Source organism: Amblyomma mixtum, chromosome 2 (genome assembly GCF_055824585.1).
Source record: "Amblyomma mixtum isolate Tamu chromosome 2, ASM5582458v1, whole genome shotgun sequence".
NCBI classification, from domain to species: Eukaryota; Metazoa; Arthropoda; class Arachnida; order Ixodida; family Ixodidae; genus Amblyomma; species Amblyomma mixtum.
In genome coordinates this window covers 65198391-65223614 of record NC_143013.1, presented here as the reverse complement: position 1 = coordinate 65223614, position 25224 = coordinate 65198391, and the positions used below count along the sequence as shown (strand labels likewise).

Below are 25224 nucleotides of genomic sequence, written 5' to 3'. Positions count from 1 at the left end.
GCGACAGAACACACGCTAGACTTGCAACTGTTCTGTCGCCTTCTCTTGTCCTGTTTGTTTGAATTTCGCTAGTCAATATGTGTGATACCGACTACCAACTAGCCCAACCCAAAGCTTTAGTATTAAGTATTAAGTATTAGTATTAAGTATTATTCCGTGCTCTAACATTGTAGTCCACTTGTTCGATGAGGATGCAACGCTCCGTTGCTGACACACGAGATGGGCGCTGTTGCTTAGGTGGAATGGAGCTAGTATTGACGCTATTGCTGACATCTGAAGAATGACCGAGGGGAGAAGGGTGTGCGTCAAATGACGAGCGAAATTGGTGCGGGTCTAACAGCTGGTCACGGCACGTTGAATTGAGACCTTGATCGACTCGCCATAAAGGATGTCAGGTGCCAAGGGGTTTATTGGCCCTAAAAGCTCCGCACATTAAACGGCGTTAGTCTGTCAGGCAGCGGCCGTTCCAGAGCCGAGCAGCAGCATGCGCTCAGCCACAGCAGTACTGCTACCGCGTCGACCCATCTTCGTGGTTACATGTGACCCCGGGTAGAAGAGGAGTATTCGTGACGACTGAAGGCGTAGTGCACATCAAGGGGTCATGATAAGGCTTCAGGAGACTGAAGTTAAATATTTCACGTCCTCGACGGGGGAACTCGGAAGAAGGCGTCAGTGGTTCGACGACATAGTTCCGCAGCGAAGCCCGAGACTGAACACGGAAAACTCCGTGATATATGCCGAGCAATTTCGACGAGAGGCCAGCAGCGCGAGAAGGAATCCAGAGCCAAGCAAGCGAGCCGGTAGGCATGGTTACACGGGCTTGACCAGAATCACGGTGCTCTTTCTATCGGTTCTGACCATGGGCCTATAGAGAACGGGCGAGTTCGCGGTATTCCTCGAGATACTTAGCCACTTAGGAGCCAGGCGCGCGGTCTGTGGTATCAGGATGGTAGAGAATTCTATCAAGCATACTGGCAGGTCTGCGTCCGTAAAGAAAGAGTGGAGAATATCGGGTGGTGGATTCGACGATGGTAATGTAGGCCTATGTGACGAACTAAATGCGAGGACCCAGTCTGAATGGCCAGTACTGATGTAAATGGTAGGCATGTCACAGAGTGTCCAGTTAAACCGTTCGGTGAAGCTGTTGGTCTGAGAACGGTACGCCGCGCAGGTTCTGTGAACAATGCGGTATTCTTCGACGAGCGCCTGAACAACCTCGCATAAACACAAGTGGCCGCGGCCATTCAGAAGCTGACAAGTGGCGCCGAGGCGGAGAATGAGCTGCGGCCAAAGATGGGCCACGGCATCAGCGGACAAGGCCTTGGTGTGCCGTATGGTGCGCCAAGTGAGGACGCTTTTCTTGCAGAGCTCCTCGAAGCTCTGCCACAAGCTGATGGCGGAGGGCATGGTGCCCGGCTGCTTGGCCAGAAGCCTTTGGAAAGGGTCCTCATTGATCCTTTTCACGATGTACCTTATCTTATCGGTCGCTGGCATCTGAGCGCTGACGCGCTTGCTGATATCCACCACGTATTCAATGTGGCTGATGACGGTTTTCAGGATTTGACACCAAGGTGGAAGGTTGATTTGATAAAAACGAGATTTGGCGCCAGTTTTCGAAAACACAGCTGCGCCGCTTAACCGACCAAATATCCTGCCGACTGTAAACATGACAAAAACCCTCTCTGCACGCCTACTTCTTTAGCTGCGTGAGATCCCCCACAAATTTGGACCTTGTCAGACAGCTTCAGAACAGAGACTATGCCTGCGCACCATTCTGTCGGTTAGTCAACTTCCATAATCACACTACAGCGTGCCATCGCGGTCCAGCCGCAGAAGACGACGTTAGCCCTAGAAGCCCGGCAAGCACGCGCGGACTGGATTTCGTGGCAGCTCAACTTAAGTCCGGCACCCGACAACGACTTGTGTCTGCGATTCATCTCCACAAATTTGGTGTCCCGGACGCGATCGCCAACTGTGCCGCGGCATCCACTCCCAACCGTGCCAGTTCTCGCCGCGTACGATTTGCGCACAGTATCCGATTTTCGCCATTCACTTTTCTTTCATGGCTTCATCGCTAGATGGGGGGGGGGGGGGGGGGGCTATAGCGTGCCATTGTGATCCGGCCGCAGAAGACGACGACAGCCCCACCACGCCTGCCAAGCACGCGCAGACTGGATTTCGTGGCAGCTCAACTGAATACTGGCGGCCCACTGTCCCGTTCCCGCCTGGATGAGCGGGTCCTGCCAAATATATTTGTGAAGTCCCGACAACGAGTAGTGCCGGCAATTCATGTCCACAACACCATCTCACTCCAATGGCTCTAGCTCCTTCTTAACTGCTTAGAGTAATATAAGCGGAACGCAACGTGCCGCGTGAATCGCGAAAGGAACCGAGTCGGCTACGAGGTTGGTCTTGTATTTTCTCGCGATTACCCCAAGGCCGTTGAACAACTGCGGGTAAGAGGTCTCGACTGAACACTTCAAGCTACACAAGTCCGAGCAGGATGGATCGCAACGGTGAGACAGCATACCCCTAGTGGGCAACCGATTTCTCTTTCCACTGGATAATCGTTTTGAACTTCCCAATACCTACAAAATTTCGTTGTGGGACCTGATAGTGTGACATCCGACTTCTACAGCTTAGTTGAGAACATACTGAGAACATACATGGTATCATATACACTTCAGCATCCGAGTCTACTTTAGCAAACACTGGCGTACCATTAACTGTGACCGGGATAGATGGACAGTTTCAGCTTTAGCTACGGACAAAAACAACAAAGTTGCAATCACTGGCTTTCTGCAAAGAAAAGCCTCGTACCTTCCTAGAGTACGCGCGAACTTTCTTGTGGCACACGGCAGTGAAATGATCCGAGAAGCGGCAGTGGTGGCAGTTGGCTGAGCTCGACGGGCAGGCTGTCCTGGCGTGCGTCCCTTTTCCGCAGTAGCAGCGTGGTTTGTCTCGCCCGGTGCTTTGTCCTTCCGAGCGTTGGCTAGTCGGGCTGTCTGATCCCTCTAGTTGGACTCGTTTGCTGACGGCGCTGAGGGGTGGCTGCAACTGATAACCTGTCGCCGGCTTCTCACCGTACTAGTTTCTGCATTTCGACAGTTTCCTTGAGGAGGGCTTTCGACAAAGCGCTGACCAGTGTGAGACTTGCGTGCATTGGCAAAGTCTCTGAGGGCTTCGTATCGCGACGACCCACTACGAATCGGTCGCGGATAATGCCACCTTAAAACATGCCGCAGTCGCAGCTTTCGGCCGACGCATGCACAGCAGTGACGAACTAATAAAGAGGTTCGCCAGAGTATTGAATGCGTCTGTGCAAACACGCGCTTTTGCTAATAGCTGGCGGGACAGAGCGCAAAAATAATGGAACTCAATAACAAGGAGGACGACAGGAGGGAGCGCACAAGAACTTCTATTTCGAAAAGAGGCGAACGCTTAATTAAGGGGTGCATATCAGGCCACATGATGAATGCAAACGGACCAAAGGGGAAAAAACACTGCTGCAAAAGAAACTGTGACTGGAGTGAGAGAAAACCATGAGCACTAGCCAATCTAGAAATTTCGAAAGGTGAAGTTTCGATAAATAATAAAGCTGCAGCTCAGGCGATATATCGAGAACAACCACTACTCCCACACATAGCACCGAACATGAAAAACGTTTTCTTCAAACAAGAGCCAAGAATGCATCAGTCCCAAGAGACCAGACAGTCAAAGCAAAGCAAAGGATCAAATTTGAAGGTTGAACAATGACACAATCGAATCTTTCAAAGCGATAAACATAAAAAAGAACAAAGCTAATTAAGTGAAGGAAAGAAGCGCAATGAAACGAAGACATCAGTTTGAATGCTAAAAACAAAAATTTCGAGAAATAACTTGGGAAAAAAATGCAAAAACAGCGATAGTCGAGTAAAATGTATTTACGCGCATGATTCAGGGGCATGACAGTAAAATGACGCGAGCCCAACAAAGAACACAGCAATAAGCAGATAAAACAGCGATAATTCACTGAAAACACACACCAAAAAAATCCAAGCTGTGAGTAAAAAATACCTTGTTAAAAATGTCGCCAAAATCTAGAATTTGTTGACAACAAGGTGACTTCTTTCTCTGAGGAAGAAATTGAAGGCGTGCTCAAGCACTAATTATTCAACGTTTCTACGCTGGAAGCGTCCATAATTTAACGAGTTAGCTTATTAATGTGTCTTCCTATTGCAGCAGTTTTTTGTGAAGTCTGGTAAGCAGCCTGAATTCATATCTTTACAACAGCTACATTCAATGCAGAGATGGCCCGACTTTTGAATACCCACATTGTAGTTGTGTTGTTTCGGCCTCTCATTTCAACAGCGACCACTCTGACTAACTTAAGCCACAAGACAAAGAAGGAATAAAAACTGACAGACAGCACAGAGCAAAAGGCTGATGTTGGCGTTTGTTGCAAAACTCTTCTATTTTATACAATTGTTGACACAATTGCAGAAACGAGATAACCGCTCTGGAGCACAGAAAGCAGCCTCTACACCTACTTTTCTTGCAATTGTTCTGAGGTTGTGGTTAATTTGATGCCTGTAAGGCACAAGAACCATTTTTATTTTGCGCATTTTTCCCAGTCAGTTACAGGTCGTTCAGACTTCTTCGGCGTAGCTTCCGCAACCAAGGCCAGAAGCTTAGGCGGGTGCCCGCCCTTTTTACAATCCTGCTGTCTACCCTGAGAAACTTTCTTCCCTGCTCTGAATGTTAGATTTTGGCGGAGCATTTTCGAATACTGCTTGAACAATATTCCTTTTAACAAGTTTTCAATAGCCCGAGTCAAAGCGAAGATTGTGCCAGTTTCCCCCGTGTTTGCATGTCCAGCAAGAATGATATACCTTAAATTCAAGATTGGGTTCTAGGAATGGTAAAACTCATCTCTGTCTGGGACGTGATGAGTTAAGGGTATCAAGCACCAAGAAAACCAAGTTAGGGCTGCTACGTTTTTCAGAATGATCTTCTCTTGTGTACACTCAAATACTACCATAAAATCTTCAACAAACCGGAAGACTTTAATGCCATTATTTCCTTCCAGGCGGCTATTGATAACACTGTCATGTTGAGCTAAATGGAGCTAGGTTGCTTAATACCGGGGCTATAACAGATCTAATCCAAATACCTTGCTTCTGCAGAAGAGGCGGTCATTTCATGTCGCAAAAGTTGTTAGCATGTAAGCTGATCGGAGATCTATGAAGCCTTCAGCAGGAGTGCCACATTTGTTTTCAAAGGCGACAGTACTGAAATTATCTATGCTCTCATTGATACAACGGGGAAGGTCGACATGGGGAATGCAATAGTACGAATTCATAGCATCCGCTGAACAACCTAAATGTGTTTTTTTTTGCTCGACTTTCATAAACTGAACCACATCGCCTGCATTTTCTACTAGGAAAACATCTTGGAGGCGCAGTTTATTAAGATATTGCTGCAGAAACATTACTACATATTTTTACCACGTACCAGCTTCTGAGACAATAGCACGGATAGGGCAATTTCGTTTATGCGTCTTTGGCGTCAAGAACGGTTGAAGACCAAGTTTTTTTGCTATCCTTAAAAGCGTTGGAAAGTTTCTGCGGGTTGAATTTTTCGTGTATTTTCTTCCCTGCCTTTTTTACCTTTGAAAAGAAACATCAATGCGCTAGTCAAATGAAAACTGTATGGCCTCTGATGCTTTTGATTGGAATGGAATTAATAATTGGCTGAGAGCACTGAACAAAATGCTGCGGGTGGCGAGTGGTGCAAACACTCTTGTCTTTTTCAGGCTTCCTGACAACTTCGCCGCAATCTTCCAAACTTGGAAGAAAAGTAGCTGTTCAATTCGTTTTCAGTACCCTACAGCGGTTTTCTAGCCTCTGCAAGCGTGGCAACAAGCGTAAAAATGATTCATACCAAATTCGTTGCCCTGAACAAAGTTTCTTAATGCAGACAGCCAGATTGGAAAAAGCAGGCTACCCTCCTAAGGTTCTGGCCTCGGTCGCTGAAGTTATGATGAAGTCTAAACGATCTGTAACTGAAGGAGAAGAAATGGCATAACTCGGTTGCTCTTCCTTACGAGCATCAAATTTTCTGCTACCTGTAAAGAATTGAAAAAAACGTACGTGTTGAGGTCGTTTTCAGTGCCCCAAAGCGGTTATCTTCTCTCTGCAATTGTGTAAAAAAAGATTAGTATTTGCACCCCTGGCCGCGAGATGCGCTTTGTTCAGTGCTCTCAGTGAGTTATTTATTCCACTTCTTGGTCTTGTGGCAAAAAGTACATTGGTCAGTCCGGCGGCTGTTTAAATAAGAGAATGAATGAGCACAACGACAATGTAAGTGTCAAGAAGTTCCGCCATCTGGGCATTCACTCTCAGGATTGTAAAGATCTGGGCTGATGGTGTGCACTGATGGGATGACTCATTGTTAAGCTAACACGCGAGATTATGAAAGCTGGCAGCATAGACAGGCTGAATGATCAGTGTGTGAGCATGCCTTAATTTCGTTGTGAGAAAAAGTAGCGTTTTTTCAAGAAAGTCTAGATTTCAGCAACATTGTTTAACACGCCTGTTTTTAACGACATCTTGGTGTTCTTGTGCTTTGTAACCGATTATCGCTATTTTATATGTTTTTTGCCGGATTTTTCGCTGGCGTTTCATTTCATCCTTTTACCGTCATGTCTGCCAGTCATGTTTGTAAAGACATTTTACTCGAACCTCGCTGTTTGTACCTCTGTTTTTTGCCGTGATCTTTGTTGGAGTTTTTCATCTTTAGTCTTCATATTGTTACCCGTAATTTAAAGGCGGTTCTTAGTATTTTTAATTTCTTGCCATATTTTTTGCCTTCTCGCCTTAAAAATTGATTCTTTCATTTTACAGCCTTAAAACATGATCCTTTGCTTCGTTTTAAGTGTCTGATCTCCCGGCACTGATGCATTGTTGGTGGTTTGAAGAAAAAGTTGTCTAAGTGTGTGCGGGAGTGGTGGTAGGTCTAGAGATATTATCTGAGCTGCCGCGTTATTTCTTATCGGAGCGCCCCCTTGTTAAGATTTTAGTTGGCTCGTGATCATGATTTCTCTTTCGCTTCAGTCACGGTTTTTTTTTAAGCAGTGTTTTTTTTTCGTCCAGTCCTTTTGCATGAGGCCAGATATACACCTTTTAAATACGGGTTCGCCTCTTTTCAAAACAATAGGTTAGTTGCGCGCTTCGACCTGTCGTCGCCTTTGTTCTTGTGTTCCGTTCTGTTTTGCGCTGTGTCCTCAAGCATGAAAACGAACCAACTCGCCCAAAAGCAAGTGTTGCTTGCGTAGACTAGGTTCTGGGCGGCCACGAAGAGCTTGTCGAAGCGTTGTTTCACACGTCGTACTTCTTCTGTCAAGTAAAGCGTTGCTGAAGATTTTTCTTGCTGCTACTGCGATGATATACAACAAAGTCCCCACGTGCGCTTCTTCGCGGCGCTCAATGAGGCCCGAAGCATAGCGGTGACCGTCGAAGGCGGTGCTTGAATGGCGAGCATATCGTGACAACTTTTCGAGTCCGTGCCTTGCACCAGTATCTTCCGTCCACCTAGGTAAAAGGAACGAACTCCCTCTCAAACGGCGGCACCTTATCTCTGCTAGACAGGCGGCACTTTTGACACCATGTCGCGTTATCTTGAAGTCTGCGAGCAGGCGCAAAGCGAAGCAATCGACGCGGGCTCTTGGCGGGTTGGACTACGTGCTTATTTCAAGAGACACAATATAATATTCGGTAGAGAAAGTAACTGGTGAGCAGCACGTAACAGCAAATCTTTTGAACTATGGAGGGGAGATTGTGGTGGTAAAACTAGTCACCCTTTATAAGCAATGCCTTATGACCTGATGGTGATGATGATGGTGATGATCATGACGCAACATAACGGCGCTTGCTATCGCCACAGTCCACTCGTAGGAGCCAGCCAGTCCTCGATGTCACACTGCCGGTCCCACTGAAGGCGGCAGGCTCCCGTGGTCCCATGGCTGGCTGGCTCAGGTAACCGACGCAGGCGACGGCTGGGGTGCTAGGTGGGCTTCATTCGTCATTAGGGATATTACAGAGCCGGTGCGCAGCTCCAGGACTGGATCAAAGGCAACCGCCACCACTTGCAAAGGGGTTTATTTTCCCTAAAAGCGCCAGACACTGAACGGCGTTGTCCTCTGTTGGAGCAACGCATACCCACAGTGGCTGGCGGGTCAGGGTGCCTTGTACAGTCAGAATGTTCAACAGCCAAGCAGCAGCACGCGCTCAGCGATAACGCTGACGCGACCGCGTCGGCACATCTTCGTCGTTACGAGCTAGGTGTAATTATAAATAATTTGTTATTTTCATTTCTACCCAAGCACATTTCGTTAAGTTATATAAATGGCTCAGAAACAGCCGAGAGTTTTTTTTTTCTTGAACTTAACTTAGTGGTGCACCGTGAGAGGCTACGCATTGAGAAGCTGTATTCAAGCGCCAAACAGCTTTACTCGGAGGAGCTGAAGAAGTTGTTTGACCACCCTGTGGCGCCCATACTGAGAGATGTGGCATTAATAGACCCGGCGAAGGTGACCTTAAGTGTGTACTTCTTAAAGCATGCTATACACCTCAGACACATCCCACGAAACACCATTTCTACAAAGCTTGCTGTACCACAACATGCATGCTGAATGAGGCAACAACAGGCAGATGAGGAGGTCTTAAGACAGGAGAGTATCATATTGTGGTGAGCAGTGATGTAGGAGCCTTGCAGTCATGCAAGGCATCGTCGATATGATGGTGGTAACTCCATTTGGAGCTGTCTGGGGCTTTTCGAGTCGTGCTCAGCTGTCTCGCAATCTGCGGAGTCACGCTCAGCTCTTGCACATTTTGCAAAGCTCTCACGTGTTTTTCTACTCACGTTCAGTCCCCGGACTGTGCGTGGCCATAAACGCGCACGGAAAGCCACGCAAAAGCCAGGCTCAATATTTTCAGTAGGGCTATGATGTCCCTTCATGAAGAAAAGCCGAGTATACACTAGAACAGATTCTGAAACTATGAAACTTCATTTCAACGCTATGTACATTTAAAAGACCACGATACCTGCCCGTGAGCCTCACTTCCAGCGGGTACCGCATGGGAGAGCGACCCTCAGAAACACACCTATAAAAAAACTTTCCGAAATATTTTCTCGTTTCGCAGACTACCCATGGACGCGGGCAATCGTAACAGTTGGCAGTACTGTGAAGAAGACTGCGACAAAGTATGCAAAGTCAATTAGTAGCTGTGCTTTGAAAACGACACGGTGAACGTTTGTTGTGACGCCGGGCATAAGCGTAACAGGTGCATTTTCCTTTAGTGTTTTTCCGAATCACACAAGCTCCTCGTGGAGTCGGATATGCTGCAACGTGCGCTACCGTTGAAACTGGACAGTATAGAAAGCTGTACATGAACGGCGGTTCTCGAACGGCATGATAAGCGAACGAAAGCCAGCCGCGCACCTTTGCAGACGATACCCCAGGCCACCTAAAGTGTTCGAGAAAACGCCCTATTTGCAGACGCAGCGGGGTTTCGGCTTGTCAAAGCCCTGAAAAGTTTCTTTCCAGCTAGAAAGAGCCCTTTTTTGATCCGGCCGCGTGCACGACATGAGGGAACTAGTGACTGAAGATGCGAGTTAAGTAGCGGCCCCGTCTTCTACAGATCGATGAAAGAAGATACGCGGCAGAGAAAATAATGGGGTTAGTATTGTTACTTATTGGTAGTGCATCACTCTAAAGAAGACATCTAAGAAGAAGGCACATTTTACATTGCTTTTAAGACAGCAAGACAAGCGCGCTCGTATGTGATGAAAATAACTACGCCGAAAAGTATTGACCCAAAAATACGTAATGGTAATGATGAGTAGTGCACATTCCAAGCTAATCAAGCGGGGAATCGTTGCGACATGCCTGCATGCAGCATTGTAAAAATCTTCTGAGCATGAGATGGCACACAACTTTGATGCGCAAACTGAACGAATTCACCAAACCGGGTACCCAAAACACCTCATCACTATTATTAGTGAGGACCTGGTCAAGAAGCGCAAGCGAACGTTAAAGGGTGAACAGAGTAAAAAAAACAAGGATAAAGAACAACAACCTATGGTGATGATTCCCTATATTCATCGGCTTTCGCACAACCTGAAAAAAGTGGCCAGCAGGTACAAGATCAATGTGGTGTTTTTCTGCTCCCTGCAAGCTGTCGCGCGTTTGCACCTTGAACTAAGTAAGAATGGTTAGGGAGTGGAAAAAGAAACACCAAGTCCGCGCCACTGAATGCATGGCTGATGTTGTGTACGCTGTGCCTCTAAGCTGCGGTAAGGAGTATATCGGCCAGACAGGTCAGTATTTCAATGAAGGAGTGAGATGGCTACTCACTGCAAAAGCTGCAAATGCCGTCCCGGTTTTGAAAACACTAGATTCATTGCAAGGTCTAAAGACAGATTAGAGCGTGAAATAATAGAAACATATTACATCAAGCAGAGGGGGCATATCTGCATAAGCAAGCCATCTGTGTCGCTGTCAGATGAAGAGACTAGTTTTCTTAGTGGGTCTTTGTCAGCGTTATAATCAATGCTTTGGTCCCTTTGGCACGTGTGGATTTATAAAATCACCCCTTGTATCTGGTGCTTTTTCTATTTTGCTTTTATCCTTTTGCCTGCTCGTGTGGTTATTAAGGGGGTTTTGCCGTGAATAAACTTAGTTTGAAGTTGGCGCCAGTCCTGTCATGTGTGTGTCGTCTCCGTCTTTTAGCGCCAGTACGCTTCTTGCGTAAACATGTCATACCTCTGGAGAAGCCGCCCTCGGCTCTTCCCAATGAGTCAGAGATAGGTAGCCAACTGTGGGACTAGTGGAGGTGCCCCCGATACCTCGCAAGGTGTAATTAGAGAAACCACCGACGGTGCTGGGGTCATCCGGGCCAAGAAATACAGAAAATTGTTGTCCGAAAGAAGGAGGGCTCCCCGTTCCACAAAAGTACCGCGGGTAAGGCCAAAAAAGACAGTCAATCGAAGTCCTCGCTCAGGTGGTCTCAGTCGAACCGCATGTCAGCAATGCTAAAATAAAAAAAATATATATTTAAAAAATAATGTTTGCGGAAGTCACTGCCACCTCATGTTTTCTGGTTGAGCACTTCTTGGCAGGCTCGAAGGGGTTAATGCCCCTGATATACGCAAGCAATAGTCATCATCATCATCGTCGTCATCAGCCTGACTACGGCCACTGGAGGGCAAAGGCCTCTCCAATGTCTCTCCAATTAACTCTGTCCTTTGCCAGCTGCAGCAACTGTATCCCCGCCAACTTCATAATCTCATCCACCCACCTGAGTTTGTGCCGCCCCCTGCTACGTTTGCCTTCCCTTGGAATCCACTCTGTTGCCCTTAAGGACCAGGACAAGCAGTAGTAATCAGTGCTAAAGTAAAGATGAATCAAATGTTTGACGAATACCTTCTGCGCACCCAAAGAGTCCCACCCCACTCTCTGAGCTGGATTTCTGCAAAAGCCCAAAGATTAATGCGACTAGTTGTTACTAGAGCTCTAGAAATGCTCCAATATGCGCGCGCGTAGTTTTCTTTTGTGCCGCTTTGTGTGCCACGCGTACCGCTTTGTGTCTCTCAGCTTAGAATCCCATCTCGTTTACTGTGGCCGGACACGGCTGTTATCTGCTGCAGTCGAACCCTAGTTAAATAAGACTTCAACTTCGTGAGCTCATTTAGCTGCAGTCTTGTTGCGCTGTATGCTAACTGAGCATCAGTTCAAAAGAGCATTCAGCTACAATAATTCTAAACAATACTCTACTCAGGTTGTCTGCCCGTATTTTGTTCCTTTATAGACCTTTTCTCAAGTTCCTAACAGCCAGGGTACGCCAGTGTGCCGCAAACTGGATGAGCACATATGAAACGTCCGGCGTCCCCTCAATGTGTGCGCGTGCCAGTGCTTTCGCACAGCCGCTGAGTTGTGATGGTATCAGACTTCACAAGGTTCGGAATATTTTCATGGACGAAATTCTCTCCCGATGCACGATTGCGCAGCCTCCGGTAGCTGCAGCGAAACCTATCCCTCTAATGAGCCAGCTGTTGTGAGTACATTTGGGTTCCCTAGTGACGTCTCCAGAAAGCCCCAATGTTCCTTCCCTTACGAAGAATTTCCTGGATAGCAGCTGTGTGTCAGGAGATATGGCTGCCTGTTGAATGTTCGCATGTCCATTTTACTCACTTCGTTCAATTTGAAAAAAAGCTTTAAGTAGCCCGCTTCTGCTGCAGTGCGTTGCCTCGCTCCTTGTACTTTGATTGGTGACCGTTGGTGCGATTGAATGGTGTGGGTGACCTATCACAGCATTTGCCTTCACCAAGTGACTGTATCCAGCAATGGGATTCCTCCAAGACGCTTTCACTTACTGCTGGCGGTGTGGCGCCAAAGAGGTCATATAAAACTTATGGAGTGGAAGCGACGCCAAAAAGTGAAGCCGGCATCAGCAATCTTGCAAACGAATCTCCTTGGGCGGTACCATCGAATAAGCCGCAGTCAGCAGCCCGGCTTGGGCGGGCTCCTGAGAGGGATAAGATGCAGGGAAAGAAGAAAAGAAACAAGGAAGATCCCGCTACACGTTTTCCGTTTTTTTTTTTAAATAGAAATTCTAGTCTAAGGCACAAAATTATCCAAATACTCCACTCCTTGTACATGAGTCCGTTTGTACCGGCTATGCGTCCTGGCCAATAGCTCGTCGTGGGCATGTGCAATTAATCCCGAAGACGCATCATCATCACGTACGCCGTGAGGAGGCGAAGCGCAGTGGCTTCGCAGTCAAACCGACCATCACAGGCAGATAAACGCAGGGTAGCTTCTTGGATAGGGAAGTATCCGGACTAGCGGCCTCCTTGGGCATGCTGGGACCGCCAAAGGAGCCACCCCCTATTAAACCTGAGCAACCAGATGAACAACGTGCTCGCTAAGTCGAAGAGCAGGGGAATGCTGCCATGTGGACCGCTTTTCGCTGCATTTCTCGCGTTCAGCATTATTTTAACCATATTAGTGGTTTGCGTTCGTATAACCGCCCCCATTTTGGGGTCTACGGCAGCACTTAATAAAAGCCTTTATGTGTTCACATAAAGACGAGGACATAATAATATGAAGATGGCTACGACGATCAAACTTTTCCCAAGCTTTGCCTAACACTAATTAGTAGCTACTATAGGGACTACTTAGGAACTACTCCTATAAGGGACAAACTACTCTTTGATAAAGTGCTGCGATTTCTGAAAGTATACGTGTAGGTTGTTTCTTTTTGTGGAAGGTGATTGCTGTCGTCTTTTCAGCGATTTTCATATGTCTTCGATGCCCTTCGAGTGGGATCGCCTTTTTTTATTTTTGGCACTGCTTTGCTACGACTGGTTTTCTACACTGGTTCCTTGTTTTCGTCCTTTCCCTTTTTCTCTTTTGACGGAGTCTGGCTAAGATATGTACATTTCTTCTTTGATAAACGCAGGTTGTTTGTTGTTTATTCCAGCCTATAAGCCAGTTTATATTGATTTTCTTGTTCTTTCTTGTTGAGAGCAGTGGCGTGTGCTGTTATAAGCAATAACTGCGCGGAGAAATAAGGTTTATGACTTGATCATATGATACATGTTTTGCACAAGTGATGGCTGTATGTCCAAAATATGTCGCTTTGAAGCTAAATAAATCATGTGGCGTGTCTTGTAAGTGGTCCTTCTCGTTGTCCACGCCGTCTTGACGCTGTTTTTAACACTTCAAGGAAATAGCAATTTGTTTTATTGGAACGCATTAGCTGGGCATGACGTATTGCAAGAAGCATCCATAGATGGCGCCACCTACACCAGGAATGAAGACCGCGAAAATCGCAACGTGCCAGCCAGCGATGCACTCCTCCGTGTGTTGCCGAACTATTTGACGCAGTGACATCGTCCCATGCGCGTCGCCCCGGTAGCCTTTTTTCCAGAGAAGTGATGGATTACCGGCAATCAATTAAAGAAAGAGTGTAACTGAATTACCCCAAAAGTTACGGTTTGAAAAACTAAATCAATTAATTACAAAATTGCACGAAATGTAATTAATTACAAGTAATCGATTACAAGTAATCAATTACGTACAACTCTGCATGCGAGCAAGGAAGGTATGCCTTCCTATCCCGCTATAGACCAGATTTTTGAGCCTCTCCTGGGCGCGGCCATTTTGCACCGACTGGCGCGCCGCGGTGCGGGCGTTTCTTTGGGGACTGCGGGGCTGCGGCAGTTCCGCGGCCGCGCCTGCATATAGCCGCGCTTCGGGCGCTAAAAAAACATTGTCGAGCATACGTCCGCTGCGTGGCTGTGTTGCAGGAAGTATTTACGTTATCAAAGCGATAACATTGACGCGTTTTAATGACATTTAGTTTGACATTCAGGTTAATTGTGCCGGCGCTTAGAACGCGCTCGTGCTTATATCGAATTCCGTCTTGGTGCTCCACCGCAAAGAAACTTTTTATTCAATATCAAGAATTAGGTGTGCGGCTAGTATGCAGTTCCAATTCCCATGCACTCTTATTCCTTCCTGCCGGCCATAAAGCCCCCCCCCCCCCCCCCCTCCACAAACGGCTTTCTTGTCGCCGCGCCAGTTTATCAACAAATTACCGCTGTGAGCTCAACTGAGTCGCAGCGCCAACAGAAAACAAATTTTGTCATGGTTTATGCAACCTGGTGCATAAAAACGTACTTTCGCTTAATTTATAAAAGCTTGAATAGATATGAGCAGCTAATCCAGCTTTCACTAATTCTGAGGTCCGAAGTCCCGTTATGTTATTCAGGAGCTCTCGCCGCGTGTGAGAGCGTTGCGTAGGCGTTTGGCTAAGTGTGGAAAATGTAATGAAATCGCGCATATTTTTCTATGAATAATGTAGATACCGCATCGCTGCGGTGGCTCAGTGGTTACGGCTCTCTGCTCTGGCCCAAAAGACGCGGGTTCGATTCCGGCCGCGGCGGCCGAATTTCGAAGGAGGCGAAATTCTAGAGGCCCGTGTACTGTGCGATGTCAGTGCACGTTAAAGAACCCCAGGTGGTCGAAATTTCCGGAGCCCTTCACTACGGCGTCCCTCATAGCCTGAGTCGCTTTGGAACGTAAAACCTTAATAAACCAAACCAAGCTAAGGTAGATACCAACAGCAGAAAGATACCATAGATAAACCTTTATCCCCCAGATACCTCTGACATGTGTGCGGAAAAAACATCTGGATTCGGTAGCGGTCGTGCTTACAATCCTGTGCATGAAATGTGTTTAATGGGAACAAGAGCAAGCTCAGCGCAAGGACGCCGAACACGTACTAGTGATCGAAAACACGCGCTCCGTCGGGACAACCTTTCAGTCTGCAGCTCGCCTATCCAGTTACTATTCCACTGAGTCAAATCAATAGATCTATATTCTGATGCATAAAATTATCATAGATGATATCGCACATAAAAGGCGACAACAAACGACACGACAGCGCAGAAATCTGCTTCCAAGTGCCGGTTTCCAGTCGGTACACTACCTGGTCGACTACCCTCGGATGTCACGTTAACGAGTAACTGCGCACAAGATAACCGCAGCACTGTCTGGAAGAGGGCAAATGTGAGTAGTGACGCACAGCACACACCCTCATACGTTAGCTGATGGAGCACAAAACGGCAGAAGCGAACACGTAAACATGCGTTCTATGCGCGGCGCCGGCGCGACCCGCAGTCCCTCGGGCCGCGCGCGCCGACAGATGGCGACTGGCGTAGAGAGTAGGCGCGCGTCCGCAGCCTGCGTGCGAGGGTAAAAAAATCTGGTCTATAGACGCAGGATCCACCTTCGCCGGTCTAGCGTTCCGCTTCTTGAGCTCACTGGGTTTTCCGGACGTGAGCGGCAACGACGGCTCGGTTAATGGACAATCAATTTCGCGACGTCACCTGCCACTTTCAGTTATTTCTGAACGACCACATTCGCACTGCCTGCGGCAATGATAACGCGCTCGAGCTCACTAAACCTAAAAAAAAAATTATCAGCAGCTCTTCACTCGCGTTCCGGAGCAGCGCCGTGCACAACACTAGACAACGTGGACCGGGATGCTATAAAAGCTTGCGTCGCATTCTACAAGGAAAGTGCTGAGCAAGAGTGCAGAAACCTTTCCTTGGCAAGGGTGCGTGGTAGGCCCAGCCCAAGCTATTTCAACTTGAGGCATTAAAATTCATCGGTTAGTTGATTTGAAAAGTAAAATAATTTGCTTAAATTAAGAAGGATTGAAAACCTAACATAATTGCCGAGATGTGCGCTATAGACGGGACAAGAAAGCGACTACACACGTGCAGGTCACTACGAGCTGTTTTCTGCCTTGTGAACTATTCACTAACTAGTCCAGCTCTGGACTGCTACATACAAAAAATAAGATAAGAGAACCGATGCACCTTACAGAATTTTATTTCATTACATCTTGAGAAGAGACCGAAATGCCATAGGGATATGAAACATCCTTATGCAAGAAATTACCGCCGAGAGAACGCATCTAGGACCAGTTTCTTTAGGCTCCTTGGAAGCGCTTACAATCAGCGTCGACTTCTTTCTCCGCTTGCTCCTGGCAAGTTGCTAGGAGCAGAGCTGCCGCCGAAGGAACCAGGATTGCCACCCCCTGTTCCTGGCAAGTGCCCAGAACTAGAGCCGTCGGTGGTGGGACTATCAGTTTCACCACTTAGGCCTGGCAAGTGCCCAGAACTAGAGCCGCCGGAGATGGGACCATGAGTTTCACCACTTAGTCCTGGCAAGTTGTTAGGACTAGAGCTGCCGCCGATGGGACCAGGGCCAGTCTCACCCTCCTGCCCTGGCAAACCACCAGAAGAGGTTCCGCTGGTTCCAGCTGCACCGCATGAGAACAACGCTTAAAATAAAATAAAATACGGAGCGTTTAAGGAAGCCAGCGCCACTGGCAGCTTTATAATTGGGCATTTTCTTAAGAACTAGAAGACGGTAAATTCGTGCTAACCAGTACGGGCACTTGGTAATACATATGCTTGTAATTGATTAAAAAAGCAGGAAAAATTAGAGCAGTTCTTAGTAATGCTTCCTGCGTGTGCTGTACCACGCCGCTCAACAACATCTTAGAAATTTGTGCAACGCTAAAATCACGTGGTGCAAATGAATTTGTGGAAACACGTATACATGTACGACTGTGTACTTCTGTTCTTTCGTCGCTTTTCGAATGTGTTTACAAGCCTTTTTCATGCAAGACGTCATTTCAGTATTGGATGCCTCATTTCAGCCACAGTTAACGAAGTTAATGCGTTTATATCTCTGGCTGAGTATCCGGATACTTCGTTGAACCGTTTCAATCCCGTTGTCTTAGAGTGAAAATACCCAATTGTTTTTTTGACCAGCATAGATATGACAGTTATTGAAAGCAAAACTGAAATAGCTAAATTTTCTTGTGTATTGATTGCGTCTAACCTTTTTAATTTTGTTCTGTTCGTTTTGTTTTAAAACGACAAGGACGCTGGCGAACAATGTAAATCAAGCACGCGACAGGACATAAAGCAGGCCAAATATTTAGCTTTATTACTTGATCGCAAACTTTTCTCGGAACATTAGAAATTGCCATGCTTAATCACAGGGTAACTGCGCCCGTGATTAGTGACTTAAGGCGAATTGTGCACAATTGCATGCAACGTGATCGCCTGTCATGGTGGGCCATTTGATCACAATCCTGTGGGCAGGTTGTCAAGAGGCCGCAAAGTTCCGCCCCCTAAACGTACCACCTGCTTCTCAGGTTTTTTCTGTGGGGATTTTTCGAAGATTTCTCGCCGGGTATTTTGCGACACTAGCTCCTTAACGACATAACAGCCGATGTGCACACTTAAACGCCAAGTAGGTGCGCTAGTACTGCTTATGCCTGCTATACTCTTTTTATCCATTCACACTTTGTTATGCCTGACATAGCAGATGCGCTAGACTTTCGGCAACACCACATCTGGAACGGTGAGGAGGGTTCTCCAGCGCGAGGGGAGATAATCCAAGAGCAAGGTCTCCAAGAGCGTGCCTTGCCTACTTCAAGTTTTTACTTTGAGCGGAACTCCTCCTTGAGGGCTAGCTTGATGTGCCCATGGATAATAACGTTTTTCGGATAAAGAAATGTCTGCAAATAGAATTATGTGTATTTAATCATTTTTGTTCGGTTTATATTCAAAAGCCCAACCTGCACACAGAGAAAGCAGTAAAAACAGCACAGCTTCCTGAAGGGGGAAGCGGAAGTAGCGAAAGGAGCGCCGCCTCGATGGGATCGCCGCCTCGGTGACAAGGTGTCACTACGCGACGTTCGCCTGCCGCTCATATCCAGCAGGCAACCTATGCCCTACTTGTCGAGGAACTTAAAAGCAAAGTCCTAAATTTCACAGACGGTTCAGCTCTGTCAACCTCCGGGCAGGCCACAGCACCCAGCATTGTTCCTTCACTTGGCCTTTCACGCACCTGCCACCCGGACTTCCCAGCGAGCTGTGCTGCGGCAGAAATGGCAGCCCTTCGCCTAGTAGCAGACACCATTAAGTCCCTACACCTTGCAGGCCCTTTCGCAATACTCTCAGACTCTCAAGATGCTTTATTAAGACTAAGTCGACCTGAGAACTCCCCATTCACAGCCACTGTTCCTGAACAAAAGCTACGGTCCATTCAGCTCTTTCTACAGCGAATCGCCTCCCATACAGACATGGCAAGGAAGGAAAAATAGATGCTTTGGGAAAAGCAGCTCTTAATGATGATCACCCTATACCCGAATCTATATCTCCTTTTAAATATATGCTCGCCACATGATAAGAATTCTGACTTCCTACTATCTTGACACCAGGATATCTACTGGGTGCCATTTCAAACCCCTCCGCAAACAAGGACTCGCCAGGCGTGAGTGCTCACTATTCTAAAGGATCACAGTAAGCTGCAGATGGAAAGCTTCCAGAAGATACTTTCGGGGCCTGGCACCCTCTACCAGCTGCTATTCTTGTGTTGACCAAAAAACCATCAGTCACCTTTTTACGGCCGGCGCGGCATTGTCCGAGCCGGCCATGCCGGCACCCTTGTCTCCTATTCCCTGCCCCGGATGCTCAGCAGTGTTGCCCTTCACGGTAGCCAAATATCCCAACCGTAACCCTAACTGTTCCTGGCATCTAAGTCATGAAGCTTCTTCGGGATACGGCCAGCGGGAAGATCCCGCGCCCTGCCACTGGATTTGTGCTTTCAGGCAGCGGAGCGATCGCAGCAAACGCGTGCTCTCGTCAGCAGCTGCCCCGGAAAATGCACGGGGATGGCTTTTGCATCAATGATGTGGAGCGCGCCGGAACAGCCGGCCGCAATTCGCTGCCGATAACTGCCGATGACGCGCACCTGCCCCTACCGGTAAGTCGGAAGCCCTTCTTACTTAGCCTTCTAGTTGCGTGGAATGGCTCGTTGATGTTATGTGGCTATGGCTGGCATGCTCTGTGTATTATTTGCAAGCGCAATAATATCACAAGACTGTTAAGGCATTGTTGTCCTTCCCGAGAAAAGAAGAGCGAACGAGGACGCTGCAGGCGCGGAGGGGCAGTACTTGGCGGAGGAATGGCCCCCAAACTTCCACAGATGCGAAATTGGACAGCTAGCAGCCAATGTCATTCAGCTGCTCCCTCTTAAAAATTCTGGCGGGAAAATGGTAACAGGAAAAGAATCAATTTAAGATACCTTCCTGGAGATTCGTAACAAAGTGCCTATCCCAAAGATGAAATCTCGGCCAGCAGTAAAATTGCGTAAACATAAAACGGTGCCTTACAGGCTTCGCTTTACAAGTTGAGATAATTCAACATTATGACTATGTTCATGGTCTAAATTTCGACCCATTGAATACCCCAAATCACAGTGAAAAGTTAGCTCGACGTCGTTGTTACTCACCTGCCACCAAAAGGGAGCCTGCCAAAAAAGCCTTCATTGCTGTGGTGCGGCGCCTGGTGTCCTTTCTTCAGTATCTCGGCGGAGAGTGAAATTTGGACCTCACGAGTCGCTATATATAGCCATTCGAACCAGAAGGCCATACTCTTCATTGAATAGCGTTTGTTCGCAGTAGTGTTGCCAGTATTTTTGCTTGTACAAAAAGAATAATTCCTGAGATTAAAATGAAATACAAGAAATCTAGAAGCCAGCAATTGCCAAATGAAACGCGAAAAAAAAAAAACCAGTTGTTTAGACTTCAACGTGTTCCATAGCCTTATACAGTGCAAACAACAAGAAGCTAGAGAGAAAAAAAGGCGATGAGACTTTTTGCGCTTTTGCTTAGTACGAACGATTACTAACCAGCCTAACAATAATGCTCTCTCTAGAAACTAACTGGGAGGAATTATCATCACGAAATGATATATGTTCTATAGAGGTGTTGCAGAGCAAGTGAGATTTTAGAATATATTTATTTATTCACCGCACCAATGTACACTTGAAGAAAAAAAGTATATTCTTCGTTAAACCAGGCTAAAAAGTGCTGCGGGTTTAAAACAAGCCCGGAATGGCCATTGTTAGGTTTACAGGTGTCGACATTAACGCAGAACGGATTTGAATAACGGTTATGAAAATAAGATCTTCTGAGCTGCTGCTTAAGGCCGATTCACACGATGGACCGTTCCACGGCCGGCAGCGCGCCTCTCAATGTGCTGACGCATGAATACGTAGTGCTCGGGCCGCGGGCGAACGGTCCGTCGTGTGAATCGGCCTTTAGCTGTACAATACAACGAAAAGCTGTCCCCGTTTTGGAGTTCCCGCTGCTGTCTGACGCTTGCATAACGGCCGCTGCTTCCAACAGCCGCCAAGGCCCCCCCGACTTGTTCGCAAGCAAGGAATTCGAGGGGGAGTGACGAATGGCAGTAGCTTCTACTAAATTCAGTGGATTAGATTTAAACGACGATCAACGGTCTTTATTACTGGGACGGAGAGCGGCTACCCCTCTACAACACCATAGCTAGATCTAGCACAGCATTGATATGGTAACCGCGCTGTTTTGGTTCTAAAGTGAAGAGGAAGCCAGGACCTCTCAAGCTGTCTATACAGCTTTTTTTCTGGCTGTCCTCGCAACGCCCAGTTGCGGAAATAAACCTTCAAATAAAATAAACCTTCAACAGGCGGACTTAGCGCAGTCAATCGCTCTTCGAGTCTCACCCCACATCCCCCGGGGCAGAAGGTACTGGAAGAGATAGAAAATGCATAGAGGCATTCCTAATCCACAAATTAAAAGCCTTGCATATCCACAGTGAAGTTTGCCTCTCAGGTACATTCCGACACTAGCGTAATCCTTTAATTAGGTCTTCCACATGATCCGAGGCTTCCCCACTACTTCATATCGCCGCTTTACCGTTCCTTTCACCCTAACCCTCCGCGTCGACCCGTCCTTTCCCTCTCAATGCCCCATTCTCTCCTTCCTTTTCTCTCTGTCTTCTTTTATTTATCGTTCTACTTTTACTTTGTGCCCTACTTCTGCTCTCGGAGACATTTCTCTCGGAAACCTTTGGCTTCAACACTCCTCCGCCCTCCCCCCTAGTCCTTCCTTTCGCGATTTCGCCAAACCCGTCCCCATTTTTTTTTGCGTTCAAGTTCTTCCTTTCTTGTTTTCGTCCCCTGATATTTCGTTCAGCCATACTGCTTACTTACTTAAGCCAGCGGTACAAATGTTCCTGTGGCATCCTTACAAGCCCACGTTCGCTATCTGTTCGGAAAAGCAACCAGCGGCAGGACTAGGGGGAACACACACACACACACACACACACACACACACACACACGCACACGCACACGCACACGCACACACACACACACGCACACACACACACACACACGCACGCACGCACACACACACACACACACACACACACACACGCACGCACGCACGCACGCACACACACACACACACACACACACACGCACGCACACACACACACGCAGACACACGAACGCACGCATACACGCACGCACGCACACACACACACACACATGCGTGAGATGCGTGTGCGTGAGATGCGTGTGAGATGCGTGAGTGTGTGCGCGCGCACAGACACTCACGCATCTTTTTTTGTTCATTCCTTTTCCTAGTAGACACGAACCAACTGGCCTAGCAATTCACTCTTCGTCGCTATCTAGCCACGCTATACACTACCGGATTCCTTTGTGCTAAGCTGGCAGTTTTAATTTCATTTTTCGAGATCAACTGGTTAATCCTCTTTAGCAGCCCTTATGCCATAAAAAGTTCCCCTCCCCACCCAAATATCCTCACTACTTCAACCCTCCTCCTTTTCGCCGGGCCTTCCACCCCGTTGTGAAGGTCTTAATTATGCTACCTTTGTGCTACCGTCATTCAACCCAACCACCATTCGACCCCTCGTTCCCCATGCGTTGCTAACAAGACTAAGGCCGAGCAAATGCAACATAAGAACAGCGCATCAAGCAGTAAAATTCAGCTTCTACCTATACACCTACAGCTCATACGGCTCTATATAACGCAGTCCTAGACACGAAGTCACAGCCTATCCTCCGCATACTTCCAAAGCTCATCACGTCGAATGTGGGGAGGAACCCACTTACATCGCCACTGCCATCACCCTGACTACCAACTACGCCGCCGGCCCAATTGTTTCTGCATCCTCCCACCCTTCAGCTCCCTGCCCAGGCTTGGACACAAACCACGGGCCCAGCAACATCCACCCCGTGTCAGCCTACCACCTGGTCGAACCCGTGATCCTCGGGATAAGTATGCTCCCGATCAAACTCCAGCCGAAGGCCAATAGGTCCGGCGTCTCTTCCTGGCCCAGGTGCACCGATACCGCCCTCTCCCATATCTACTCCCATCCACCTCTCATCCACTGAATTTCTACAACAATACATTGGACTCGAAATCCATCTCCATTCCAGCTGTTCATAAGGAACTATGAACACCTAGCCAAAATCACCCTACACATTGCCACCCCTATGTCTCCGGCGTCGAGGTGTTCCCATGGAAGGAAACCCCCTCCCAACCACTAAAACGCACACTCCTCACACTGGGGACCAAAGCAGCGTTTTTACCTCCACCCCTTCCTCTTAATATTGTTACGAAGAAGAGGACGCTGGCAGTGGCGCGGGACGGTGCACTCGCGCTAGACCAGTGGCCATTAAATCATCTCTTGTTCATGGTTCATCACGCCTCATTCTTTGGCTGGCCGCCACGTTACATTTGGTGTGAGGTGCTGGGGTCCCTTCATCGCCATCCTGGTCCCGGAGCTTCGGTATCCTGCGCCTGCCGTGGACGTCAGCCCTCCGTCCCCCCCCCCCCCCCCCCCCGGACCACAAGACAGAATGCACTGACGACAGCGACCTTAATGGCCTGACCGACCCAAGACCGACCCAAGACCGACCCAAGACCAACCCAAGACCCACACGTGAAGACACCGCCCACCTGCCCCTGCCGTCTGGTGCGGCCAAGTACCTCGGCCGTCAGCTCCTGGCACCCTCCGGCCCGGATGCTTCGTGGACCGGGACTCATTCTTCAATCCTCTCATTCACCGTGGCGGCCAGCGCTTCACCACCTTGCCACTTTCCAACCTGGAAGCCCATTACCGTTTCTCCCATCCGTTCAGCGACGTCTTCTTCTGTTTACGATCGGGACGATCGCTCGATGGCCCCGGATAATGTTACGAAGAAGACGACGCTGGCAGTGGCGCGGGACGGGGCGCTCGCGCTAGGCCAGCGGCCATTAAATAATCTCTCGTTCATGGTTCATCACGCCTCATTCTTCGGCTGGCCGCCACGTTACAATATTTTTGTCCTACATTGGTTTTATTCAGGCCGACCTAAATAACGTGTTTAAGTGGCACAATATATGGAAGACGAAACTCAACAGTAAAAACGTAAATGGTTGGTTCGTTGGTTTATGGGGTTTAACGTCCCAAAGCGACTAAGGCTATGAGAGACGCCGTAGTGGAGGGCTCCGGAAATTTCGACCACCTGGGGTTCTTCAACGTGCACTGACATCGCACAGTACACGGGCCTCGAATTTCTCCGATGCTCATTTCCCGCTCTAAGTCTTACATACCAAATAAACCACTTACCCTTAGAATCCGGAACATCATATCGCGGCCTTGGTGTCCTGATAAATAACAAATTGCCCTGGATATCAGACAGAGAAATTATTGTATCAAAATCCAACACAAGCCACGCCTATCTGAAACATAATTTTTGCCTTGTGCCATCATTGCTAAAAAACTAACTTTGCACAACTCTATTCTTTGTGAAAATGAGATTCCCATCGTAACACTAACTCAAGCACTATAATCACTACAGAACACATGAATCAGTATTATATGAACTAAATATAACAGCCTTGCCAGTGTTCTAAAAATCAAAGTAGCTCTAAAAATTCAGCCACTCGCTACCCACAGGAATACATCTTTATTACTATTGTTGTTTTTATCAGTGGGAGAATAATAAAAGCAGAATAAAAAACCACATGCCGCCGGTGATTTACGAACCCACGGCCTCCGAATCAAGACATCCATGTAGCTCCTTGGTTTCGGCGGCTGTTGGCTTCCGTCATTTATGTCATAACGAGCACCTCTCTCTATTCCCTTGTCTGCTGAACCTGCCATTATTTTGCTTTTCATTGTCGTTGCTTTAGAGGATTTTGTATTTTCATTCCATCAGCGAGTGTAGACAGCGTGTCTACTTGCACATTTCAATGTTGTTTTTTACGTTTCCCCATCGACTTGCTATGCTACATTTCTGATTCTGTTATTATGTGCCTCTATGATTTGCTTTCTTTCTCCGATTACTTATGTTTTCTCCTTCCCTATATAATTTGTTTTATGCTGAGAGTACAGAAAAAAAAAAAACTCAGTGGCGCTGGCTTGAGCGACACGACGAAAATGTTTTAGCTGCCATAGTAACGAACTAAGCACACTAGCCACTTTCTTTTCATTTTTTTTTATTTTTCGTTCTTGGCGTCTTCGTTCTCGTCGTCTTAACGCCGCGCCAGTGGTCATTCTCCGCTTTACATTCATAGTTCCTTGGGGTTCCTTGTACCACTCCTGGCCCAGTGGCGCCGCGGTTAAGTGATGTGCCTCTGCTCTGTGATGGCTGTTGCTGCTGCTGCTCAGGATTGTGCGAACCAGGTTGCTCTTCTCCGACAACCTCTTGAAACCAGTAATTAATTTCGCTGCCACCTACTACGGTGGGCACGGC

At 47.7% G+C, this 25224-nt stretch overlaps 1 protein-coding gene across 1 annotated transcript in view; it reads right to left on the bottom strand.

The window, feature by feature from the left end:
* Positions 1-16569: 16569 nt before the first annotated feature.
* The window catches only part of LOC149359591 (uncharacterized), a 147268-nt gene continuing 138613 nt past the window's right edge, over positions 16570-25224 (bottom strand). The window contains exon 3 of the mRNA XM_089567707.1: positions 16570-16877. Coding sequence (XP_089423833.1) covers positions 16570-16877 — 308 coding nt within the window. The remainder of the gene's footprint in view (positions 16878-25224) is intronic.